The 12,445-nt window shown below is 33.1% G+C and overlaps 1 protein-coding gene across 1 annotated transcript; it reads left to right on the forward strand.

The window, feature by feature from the left end:
• The first annotated feature begins 3,038 nt into the window (after positions 1–3,038).
• On the forward strand, positions 3,039–11,642 carry LOC143245091 (uncharacterized). Its single transcript, XM_076490968.1, has 2 exons — positions 3,039–3,204; positions 8,428–11,642. Exon 2 carries the CDS (start codon positions 8,436–8,438, stop codon positions 9,729–9,731), a length of 1,296 nt encoding a protein of 431 aa, XP_076347083.1. The 5' UTR covers positions 3,039–3,204; positions 8,428–8,435; the 3' UTR covers positions 9,732–11,642.
• Positions 11,643–12,445: the final 803 nt, after the last annotated feature.

The raw sequence follows: 12,445 nt of genomic DNA on the forward strand, positions 1-12,445 counted from the left end.
TTATTATAAGTAGAAATAGTGCATCTCTTTAACTGTGGCAGTATACAGCAATCAGAGACCTTTTTATGGTCTTGCTATCTAACGAGAATTTGAAATAGTATTCCAGGAAGCCATGACTTTACTGGTTTTTTTTTTACTATACGACTTATATATTTATAAAATGAAGGAAAATAAAAGGAATGTTCAAATTTTCAAGACTTTTTATTGTTATCAGTTCAACACAAACAAATGAAAACACACACCTAAAAGCATAAATACTTGTTTCGTATCTACGATAATACTCCAGTTTCCAAATATTTGTATATATATATATATATATATGTATGTTTTAAATCCCATCTGTGTAATAAACTACATAACATTTAATGTTATTTAAGATTTATTATTAAAGTAAACACACATACATACATATATATGGTATAATTGTTATTTAATACAAAACAAAAACATAATATTCACAAAATTTTAAACATTTAATAGTGGATGTAACAGATATAGCGTGGTTCACATATTACTAACAATTTTCCTTGCTTTTACTAATGGGGTTTTACAAATGCCTAGATTATTTTTATTCGTTCTCTTATCGTTTCTCAATCGACCATGCTCCAAATGGTTAAATAATATGTTTCTCTCCATAAGAGTTTTTCATTCCAAACCAGTACCTTAACTTGGATTATTACCATAGACATATTCTTCACCATGTTATGATTTTAAGTTTTCCTATTTAAGTATTGCCTTTCAGTTTTGTAATATTCTCACTCCCCCTACAGGGCTCAGCGGTAAGTATGCAGACTTATAACTTTAAATCTAGGTTTCGATACCTGTGATGATCAAAGAACAAAACCCCATTCTGTAGTCTTGTTCTTAGTAACATACACAAACAGTTCGGTTGTTCAAACATGTTTTACAATAGTATATGTATAGTAATCCTCGATTCTAAGCCCGTTCTGTACCTTTAGCGTCAGTCAGCACTAAATTATACATGTGTTACGGTTGCCTATCATTATATAACTCACTTATCTGTGAATACGTGTATCTCTTCCTTTTGCATCATGTTATTACAAACCGCTTTTTTTCCTTTATTTTTAAAAGTAATTTGAGTCGTAATTTGAGAGTCCCGGGTTCGAATCTCCATCACAGCAAATATGTTCGCCTTTACCGCCGCGGGGACGTTATAATGGGACGGTCAATTTAACTATTCGTTGGTAAAAGAGTTGGCAGTGGGTGGTGATTACTACTTGCCTTCCCTCAAGTCTTATACTGCAGGACGGCTAGCGCAGATAGTCCTCGAGTAACTTTGCGCGAAATTTAAAACAAACAAACAGCTGTTGCTTTAGTGGTGGTTGTGGGAGTTTTCTACTACATGGTAGATTTCTAAACTAAGTTGATTTGTGATGTAATAAGAGCATTGACTATTTGTTATACAAGTTCGACTATTCACATTAAAACTACCACGAGCTACTTAAATACGTGTTGACGTTATGGATAAATAGAAATGAAACTAGCTGATACGGAATTTTGTAACATTCCATGTCTCAGTCAGTGTTCTTATTTGAATTGCTTTAGCTTTTAACTAAATAGTTCCTTAATGTCTTAAATGTATTACTTGAATTACGAGTTGTGATACTTTTCTCTCAAGATAACAGTTCTTAAAATATAACAAAAATAATCACAAATATTTAATAACCAAAATATGATTAATTTCACCATTAGAAGTTTCTGCCTTCCCAGTTTCTGGTTTTATTAAATAACTGGGACGAAGAACCAATAACTATTAGTGTCACATACATCTACCAAAAATTTTAGTTTTTGAAATTTAGTTATGAGAATCTGGCTGATTTTTTAGATGCAATCGTGCTTTCAGTTGATACATGACTAGTAGAGTTTGTAGTTTATGTCTTCAATTTTCGTTACGAAAATCTGGCTGATGATCTGAACATACATTTGTTTTCAGTTTCAGTTTGAATCTGGTTGACGCTTTAATGCAGACTTATTTTCAATTTCACAGGAGAATCTGAGGTTTGTTTTTGGATAGAAGTATATTCCTAGAAGAGTTATTAATAGCAAATTAATATGTGTTTATACGGATATTTCGGCAACTTGCCCCCCCCCTTCCCCTCCACTACAAAGTCAGAAATGATATTCCACCGGCGTATTTTTATAAACTAAATCCTGATCTGAAAATGTGCTGAGAAATCTCAGATTTTCACGTACGAAACAAATACTTGTTGAGTAATGGATGTATCGGAATGAAATATTCAGAAATGATTACTAAAACCTGAATTTGTTTTCGACGGAAATTGAAACATTGTTCATTTAAATCTGTAATTATGCTGTTCTGCATAATAAAGTTAAAAAGTAGGTTTATTTAAGGTGGGTTATATGAGCAGTAGTGTTAAAAATACGTTCACACGTTATATGAAATTTCGGAAGGCAAGTCATTAAAAATATAATACAAAAGATAAAATCAAATTCCAAAGTAAAGTAGTTCTCGCTTCCACAATTTTTACATTTATTTATTTTCTGTTATTGAACCTCTGATAATTTAATTATAAGTGTGGATGAAATCAGAAAATGAACTGGATATAACAAACTGTAGTTTTCGATATTAGTTCAAACTATCTCTTGAAATACTTCCTTTATAGGTTAAAAATTTGTTTTCCGATTTAAATTGCTATAATATATCTGACAGTGACGTCTATGACGCAGGGCTTACCCGTTTTTACATTTAATGACATTATGGTTTGTAAACTGTTTTTGTAATACAGTCGGAGAAAATAAAACGTTATGGAAAAACAACTAAATTTTAGGTGAAGGCTCTAATTTTCATATAAATTACTTTTTCTACTTATGTATCAAAATGCCCAATAATGATATCAAATATTAATTGTCATGGCCTATTGTTTACAGCTAAACCTTATCTTATCTCAACCTTGTTAGCTAACTTGTTCAAAGAATCAAAGGTTAGTTTTAGATAACAAAGATGCATTTTAGATGCATCGGTGTAGATGTTGTATATTATTAGCAGATTTGTGTCAACATCACCGATGTAGGTGTTTTTTATGTTGTTTTTTTAAATAGTAACTGATTCTTGGCTTAAAAGCTCGTTATTTTTCAGCCAGGTCTTGTGACAAGCACGTGAAGAAAAATATAATCTTTGGTTAAAGTTATTTACTTAAGTTGTAAGAACGCTTTATTAACACGGTAAGTTTATGTTCCACGTTGCGAGTCGACTATTATGTATTTATTTTCGTATTTAAGCGATTTTTTAAGTATTTTCAGATTAACAAAATTAGACCAGTTGAGTAATCCTCTTTTGAGTAGTATAATTTTATGCGTTTATTCAACAGATTAGGTTACTACTCTAAGATTTTACTTAAATTCTGAATAGATTATTATATAAGAAATAAAGTAATTTATGTATTTTTCGTGTGTGCGATTTGCACTGTTGATGGCATTACTGGTTAGTACTAGTACTTTCGTTTAGCTGAGCCAACAGTGGTTTCAAGTGACTTCTTTTACTGTAACATTGTCCTTAGAAGTAAAATAAAGCAACTAAATAAAATTTATTCTATTTTATCTTCACTGTAAATCAGTACTGTATTAGTAATGAATGATGTGCTTTAGTATTTCCTCATATCTTGGTGATTTCTTGGACATAAACTTTATACATTATTGAAAAACGTTAATTAACGGACTTTGAAATGATATAGCATCGTTATAAGTTTCACTACTGAAAATCCTCCAAGGGTACAGTGATATTCCTGTGGACTTATAACACTTGAAACCACATTTTGATACCCATGGTGGGCAGAGCACAGATAACCCTTCCTGTAGCTATGTGCTTAACTTTAAACAAAATATTTTTGGAAACTTACAAGTTAAAATAAACTCAGGATCGTTTGTCTGTAGTTACAGTTGCTAACATTAACCAGGATTTGGAAAGAAAACTTTCATACAATCATATTATTTACGACTTTATGTCAAAAAATGCTTGTAATTATAGCAAAACACTGTTTATGTATTATATTATTGCATACCCCAAAATACAGTTCATTTCCTATCAGATGGACCTTTTAACTAGTATGTGTTGCGTTGGTAAATTTATTAGGTTGTTCGAAAAGTAATCGTGAATTTAAAATTTTAACTGTAATAAGAAATTTAAAAAATCAAAAGCAACTTTATTAATAAAAATAGGAACCTAGTAAATCTCTACACTTTTGCCAACGAGAAACAAGATTATTTATACAATGACGATAAAACTATGAAATCCTAGAATTCAAAAATTATTTAAAGTCATCCTCTGCTGCTTCTCTGTTATTGAATCTTTTGTCCTGTAAAACGTTGTCCAAATGGTTGACAAAGTTGTAGTCAGTTGGCGACAGTTCTGGGGAGTAAGGAGGATGAGGCAATGCTTCTGGAGTGTCATTTGAGTTACGTGTGTCCGAGCATTATCATGAAGCAAGATTGGTTTTCTTCGATTGACTAATGTTGACATTTCTTTCATGCAACTTTCTATACATTTCTTCCAATTCTTGACAGTAAATCTCCGCAGTAAAGTTCTGGCCCTGGCTGAACAAGCTGTAATGGATATTACCAGCCGCAGACCACTACACAGTAACCATAATCTGCTGTTGGTGAAACTTTGGCTTTGGGAAGTGTTTTGGAGCCTCGTCAGGGTTGAGCCATTGTGCAGGTTACTTTCTGTTGTTGTAAAAGACCCACTTTTCGTCGCAAGTGACAAATCGATCATGAAATTAACATAGAGTACAGTTCAAAATGGCGATTTTTTTGATTTTCACTGAGTTCGTGTGAAACCTACTTATCAAGCTTTTAACTTTTTTTCAGTTTACTCGAGATAGCCCATAGTTGTGGGAATGTCAACACTCAATCCTTGTGCCATTTCCCGAAGAGTTTTACGCAGGTTTCTTTCCATTAATGCTCTTAGTAGATCGTTTTCAACAGTAAAAGGACGTCCTCTGTCCTCCTAATCTTCAAGACTTCTTGATATTGCGAGCTGTTTGTAATGTATTATGACCAAGTCTGAATTAATGCAAAAAAATGATCAATTTTTATCCATCATTAACTATAATGGTTTGAAATATGAAATAAAGTTTTAGAAAAGAATAAAAGCACTAATGAATAAAAGAAAGCTTTAGTTTTTTAATGGTTTTCATGAAGTCGTTATGAAGCCCCATATATGATTAAAATTTTAGTATAAAAATCTGCCATTATTTTTCGAAAAACCTAATATTTGGTTTGAAGTAATAAAGCAGTTAGTATTTTAAAGAGAGTGTGGGAAGAGGGATGGGGTTTTAGCATAAGGCAAGCCTCCATTCGACTGGTATCGCCACTGATGCGAAACATTGTTTTTCTAATTAGTTAAGCCTAGTTGACATTTTACCACCTAATGATGAGTCCTTGATAGGGTTTGTTATTGAATAAAAAAATAAACTTTATTACAGGCGAAAAACATAACAATAATGTATGACCGGGCCTATGTATTACTCATTGTAATACGTATATATGTGGCAACATTAAAATATTGTATTATTTCATGATATGAACGTTTACCTTATTTCTTTAACATGCTGATTTGTTTTGTTTGTTTTGAATTTTCCGCAAAGCTATACAAGGGCTATCTTCGCTAGCCGCCCCTAATTTAGCAGTGTAAGGCTAGAGAGAAGGTCGCTAGCCATCACCACCTACCGCCAACTCTTGGGATACTTTTTTACCAACGAATAGTGGGATTGACCGTCACATTATAACGCCCCCACGACTGAAAGGGCGAGCATGTTTCTTGCGACGGGGACTCGAGTCCGCGACCCTCAGATTACGAATCGAACGCCTTAACCCACCTGGCCATTCCAAGCCGGTTAACGTTCTAAGATACATCAGTTTTGTCTTTATTTTTAGGAGGCTGAACTGTTCTCTAGCAGTGAATATTTAAAATTGTGAGACTACGAATTTATAGATTATATAAAGAAAACTTCTTCTGAGTTAATTCAGAGGTTTTAAAGCAAGATGAAATATTGAAAATTTATCAGTTGATTTTCTTTCGGGTGCTACTAACAAGTAGACTTAAGCCCTTTTTTCATTGTGTTTCAGAAGCATATTAGGCTTACTTTATTTAATACGCTGTATTTCATATAAAAAGCAAGCACAAATGTTTCGTTTCCTTCTGTAAACCAACTCTCAAGTCTTCTTAACCACTTTTTTGCAAGCTGTAAAAATGGCCCAGTATGGCCAGGTGGTTAAGGTACTGGTCCGTAATCCGAGGGTCACGGGTTCGAATTCCCGTCACACCAAACAGGTTCGCCCTTTCATCCATGATGGTGTTATAAAGTTACGGTCAATCCCACTCTTCATTGGTAACATAGTAGTCCAAGAGTTGGCGGTGGGTGGTGATGACTAGCTGCCTTCCTTCTAGTCTTAGACTGTTAAATTAGGGACGACTAGCGCAGATAACTCGTGTAGCTTTGTGCGAAATTAAAAAAAAAAAAAAGCTACAAAAATTAAGTATAAAGTTACTGGTCTTCAGTTATTTGAAAAGATAGCAATTGAATAATTGACTTGAGTTCGTAACACGGTTGAGGTGGAAAAATTCTAAGTATAGTATAATTTATTGCACCTCCAGTAAGAGACAGGTACGCGAAATTCAACTACCCCCAGCTAGTACAGCGGTATGTCTACAGATTTACAACGCTAAAATCAGCGGTTCAATTCTCCTCGGTGGGCTTAGCAGATAGCCCGATGTGGCTTTGCTGTAAGAAAACACACATAAACGCCTAAATACAACTTGATTCAATGTTATTTTCTAATACCGAGTAACCACTGAAAATAAAGTTTGTTTTCAGTAAAATATATTATAATTATATATTCACTTAGATGTCACCTTGACTGATTAGGCCTCAGAAACTTAATAAAACTAGGCCCAACTAATTTTGGCAAAATACATCAGAAGACGACATTACTCGTTACAATGTAACTTTACTTTTGTAAAAAAATATCTTCCGAAATAAAGATATTACTTTATAGGTTAATACCTTCTTTAATGCGGTATTAACACACTACAGTTATTGTCCTATTAAATGAGATATTAATGATATTTTAAAGTGTTAAATCCTTATTCTACAGAATTTGGAGGTTAGAGTTAAGAGTGTCTCTAAATTTATACTGTCAAAAATACGCAATATATCCTCCTATTGAGAATTATTAAGTCATTAATTTTAAGTAACAGCATAGAGTCAAAATAGGGCTCTGTAATTTGAGTAAATAATGCCTACAGTATCTTGTTTGCTTACATTTTTTTCTTATTACTATCCCTATTTGTAGATCTTTAAGTTCCCAGTTGTTTACCTATCTTGAATCTTTAGTTTGATTGTTATCTGTTTCCATAAGAAACTGTAAATGACAATAGAGAAATCTCAATCCAAATCTGCAACTTTGTAGTCTCAGATGGTCAGGTGGCTCGGCATGGCCAAGTGTGTTAAGACGTTCGACTCGTAATCCAAGGGTCGCGGGTTCAAATCCCGGTCGCACCAAACATGCTCGCTCTTTCAGCCGTGGGGGCGTTATAATTTTACGGTCAATCCCACTATTCGTTGGTAAAAGAGTAGCCCAAGAGTTGGCGGTGGGTGGTGATGACTAGCTGCATTTCCTCTAGTCTTACACTGCTAAATTAGGGACGACTAGCGCAGATAGCCCTCGAGTATCTTTGCGCGAAATTACTAAAAAACAGATGGTCAGTTTTTATTTTTAATAATGAACTACTTGTTTAAAGATAATGAATTCGCATGTGTCATGTGTGCAATAAACACATCACACGAAATCATCACACGAAAATAACCTATGAAAGAAGGTTCAATTATAAACAATACGAACCATATGACGTCATACAATTCATCATGCCGGATATGATACAAAGTTAGAAACTAAAGGTTGCAAAAACAGGTTATACATAATTATTGGGTTACGTTTGTAACAAATTTTAGCTCATTAAATCTTACACTTTCCAAAAGTGTCTAATAACAACATGCAATCAAAATGAAACTTTACCATTTCAATACTCATTACAACCAGTTTTTAAAGATTAGTTTCCAATATGCTGTTTAGTATGATACAAAAACTTATATTCACAGACTTGTAATTCACATTTTCATGTCTTAGTTTAAAGTAATAATAGATTTGTGGTTGATTGTGAAAGATTTATTGTTTAAGTACAACTTCTGCCTATCTTTAGTGACTAAGGTAGGTGAATGTAACAGTTTATGCTTAAGTGTTGTTGATACGTTTTTCTTTCTCTTTCTGTCCTTATTCCACTCAGTTTGTTCGATTTCACGATTTAAGTTTGGCTGTAATTCATTTACTTTGTTTAATGTAATGTAGTTTGGTTGACCATTACATTTTCTTTTCTTTTTTTTGCAGAGTTTAAAATGGCTGATTGTAAAGCCATTTGCCTAAAATTAGGGATGCTGATCTTCTTTCTCATGGTGATGTTAGGCGTCGTATACTTTTTAATGTCGCAAGTATCCGAGCAAAGAATCCGGATGTCATCTACGGACATACATGTAGCTAATGATGTCTCCACAGTGTGGTGCGAAAGACAGTTCGTAGTCTCCGACCACTTGATGGACACCTATCGGGTCGACAAGAAGCCAGAAATAGATAAAAATGTTTACCATTCTTATAATGTTAACTATAGTATTCAAATGAGTTGGAAAAACCAAAAGGTTTTACGTTACTACATGCTGTCTGGGTCGAAATTACAAATCAAAGCTTGCAGCAGTAACACAGATGCCTACATCTACGTAACAAAGGGACATCGTAATATGATACAGTGTTTACGAAGAATGACAAGCAAGTTCTTCGATGATGAAGATGACGATGACCATTTTCGAGACTCTGAAGACAGATTTGAAAATGACTTTGATTTCTCTGAAATAATCGAAAAGTTCCAGAAATGGGAAAGGATTGGAAAGGTCCTCCCGGATTATGTTCGTCACTGTCAGGCAGCTGAAGAAACGCATCGCATTTCGACACGATGTAAAGAGAAAAGTATTAACATGAATATTGAAAAAAGCGATGTTTATTACGTTATTGTTAAAAACTTCAACCTTAAGAGCGTCAACCAAATCAACTTGTCGGTTACTTTGAAGAGAACAAGCTACAAAGTTGACCAATCAAATACGGTTTGTACTAAAAGCTCTCAGTGTGACGTCATGCTATTCTTTGCCTCTTCGAATCGAGTAATGGTTTACGCCCCTCCAGAACCAGACGCTGGAAGTGTAACTTATAATGTTTCATTTTCCTGCAAGCCACGACTTCTGTTATACGTTGGTACGTTTTTATTGATTCCATTGCTGTTTGTGGTTCTTTTCGGATGTTGCTTGAAGCCTTGTATTTGTTGCAAAAGACCTCATAAAAAGAAAATTAAATATATTCTACTGCGAGATAATTGTGACGACAAGAAAATAATCCAGGTTCCCCTGCTTGGATCCGAAGAGGCATTAATTTCCCGAAGTTATGACACCAACAGTTTCACTAACGTACCAGAAACTAAGTCTTCTAAGAACTCTCCGCCGTCTACTGAAACAAGTAACTCTGCCCAAACTACAGCAACTGCACCAGGTTATACTCCACCCCCTGCCTACTTCCCTTGTGTTAGACCACCTCCTGTCTATACACCACCTACCATGTACTCCAGCAAGCCGAATGAAATATTTCGATAAGTGGCACCGTTGTAACTCGACAACGTGAAAAGGCTGATTTATAAATTAAAATCTTTATTTTATTATGTTTTACAAGAATCAATCTGTCCTTCACTCTCAGTAAGAGATCATATTCTGTATGTGTAAACTATACTGTATTCCTATAAGCAAAACTAGATATTTCAGTAGAAAGATAGCACTAGAAGAACAAAAGGAGTTTTATTATGTCAGTCTTTGATGAATGTAAAACAACGTAAGATTATCAAAGCGAGATTATATTATATATATATATTTCGTGTGAATAATTATCATATTAATATATTTATAATTAATGTAAAAATACATAATATATCAACTTTTCTTAGGGATTGTTAACCTTAATCTTAAATAATTCACAATATTTATAAAAATTTACATAATTCAAAAGACCAAGATTCGCGAATGAATGCAACATGTCTCAGCCAAGCAATCCAAACATGGCCAATTTTGACACCAAAAAAATCGTGAAAAAAAAACACCAGAAAATTCGAAAATTTTCTATATCACTGCTTGGGACGTGCAAGAATGTACCTTTGTACCAAATACCATGTAAGTTGGTTGAAATATACATGAACAGTTCATGAAAACACCAAAGTGTTTTTTTTTTCTAGCTAAAGAAAGTGAGAAAAGATAGAAAATCCAAAATTGTCTGTATCTCTGTTCAGGACATTTAAAAAGTATTTTTATATCAAATACCGTGTATATTGCCCCAAATACGGCGGAATAATTGTCAAAAAATAATAAAATCTGCTTTTTATAGCATCTGAACCCTTCTACAATTGTTTAAAATGGGCAAGTCACCATTTTTGTTCAACAATGTGTGTTGCCTGTAGAAGCGTATATTTGTACCAAATCCCACGTAAATTGATCAAAATACGGCAAGATTTTTCTCACTTGTGAGCTCCAACTCACCCGTAAAATGACTAAAAATGAGAAAATTCATTTTTTTATGTGTAGGGCGTTTCAAAATGTATATTTGTCCCAATTTTAACCTTGATTACTGTAAATACGACCTCACAGGGGAGTTTAAAGTGTGCAAAATATATAAAAAAAGACTAAATAAAAAATGAAAAAGTCGTCTGGGAGTATTGCAATACTATCGTGTTTCGTGTCAATCCGCGGAAAAATAAAGGAATGGCGATCGATCGAAAAGCACTTTGAAAAATAAGAAATATTTCTCTCTGAAGAGACATAAATATTAAAAAAGAATGAACAATAATTAGAGACAGCCATGTGCGCGAGAAATTTATACATAGCGTACAGAGAGCGAAACATTATAATATAAAATATTTCCGTTCAATAAGTACAGTGTCATCATACCTATCTTCTTAATAAGGACTATGCTTTACCAGTTTTTGAGTTGTACAAACCTTAAATTAAAATCAACCACGTTATTTGTAATGATACTTGAGAGAATGGTTAAAGTATACGATGAATTTTGAAACCCAAGCTTTTTGTAATTTATACAGAACTTACAAACCTTAATTTTTATTAAATTGGTATGATGGTTTAGTATTAGCAAAAGGTATCTTAGATATTAAAATTTGTTTCAGATATAAAAATATTTATATATAGGTTAATACAAATTTTAAATAAATGGTTTTCTGCGAGCAATGCTCAGGAATTTTTGGATTTATAGTGAAATAGTTTTGAATATATTTTTAAAAAATGTATACCATTTATATTAAAAAATAATAATTGTTTACAAGAAAATTAGAATAAACAATTTAATAGTGATCAACTACAACCTAGTAATATTCAAACAACATAGGAGTGATGGATTTTTTTCATGAAAATTATATACATATAAGTTATGTTAAATTGTATTATAAAAACAAACTAACTGCAAATGTTTGTTTTTCTTCTAATTAAAATAGAATTTCAAATCTTTCATTTGTGTCCCACAAGTCACTGCCCAATAAGCTATTAATTTTCCATGTGCTTCCGTGTTTTGACGTTTAAACTGTAACTTTTTAAAATACGTAACAATATGCTTGTTTTTAATCGAAAAGCTACACAATTGGCTATCTGCACTGTATGTAGTAGGCATCAAACCAGATTATAACTATTTACTTTACATCTGAGCTACCAGGAAGCCAATATGAAAAAACACAATGAAATGTTTACAACCTAAATAAAGAACTTTTTCAGATTATGGCTACAATCATAAGTGATTGATTTTTTATCTATATTTAAGTTAATTGTAAAAGGTTACTTTTATTTGTCAGATTCTCAAGCGAAGTTCAAGGTCGTTTGTTCTCAAGATATTGCTAAGATGTATAAGGTGTTCAAGAAAAAATTAAAGACTGTTTTGAACATGAGATGCTACAATGACATACAAGGTGTTCTACAGCTCTGTAGTGCAGACATTTATTGTTTTGTTACTAGGTCTTAGCATGATGTATAAGGCGTTCTACAGCTCTGTAATGAAGACATTTATTGTCTTGTCACTAGGCCTTACCATGATGCATAAAGGGTTCTACAACTCTGTAGTGAAGACATTTATTGTTTTGTCACTAGGTCTTACCACGATCTTTGAGGCGTTTTACAGCTCTGTAGTGAAGACCTTTATTGTTTTGTCACTAGGTGTTATCATGATCTTTAAGGCGTTCTACAGCTCTGTAGTGAAGACATTTATTGTCTTGTCACTAGGTCTTACCATGATGTATAAAGGGTTCTACAGCTCTGTAGTGAAG

Source organism: Tachypleus tridentatus, chromosome 1 (assembly GCF_004210375.1).
Source record: "Tachypleus tridentatus isolate NWPU-2018 chromosome 1, ASM421037v1, whole genome shotgun sequence".
NCBI classification, from domain to species: domain Eukaryota; kingdom Metazoa; phylum Arthropoda; class Merostomata; order Xiphosura; family Limulidae; genus Tachypleus; species Tachypleus tridentatus.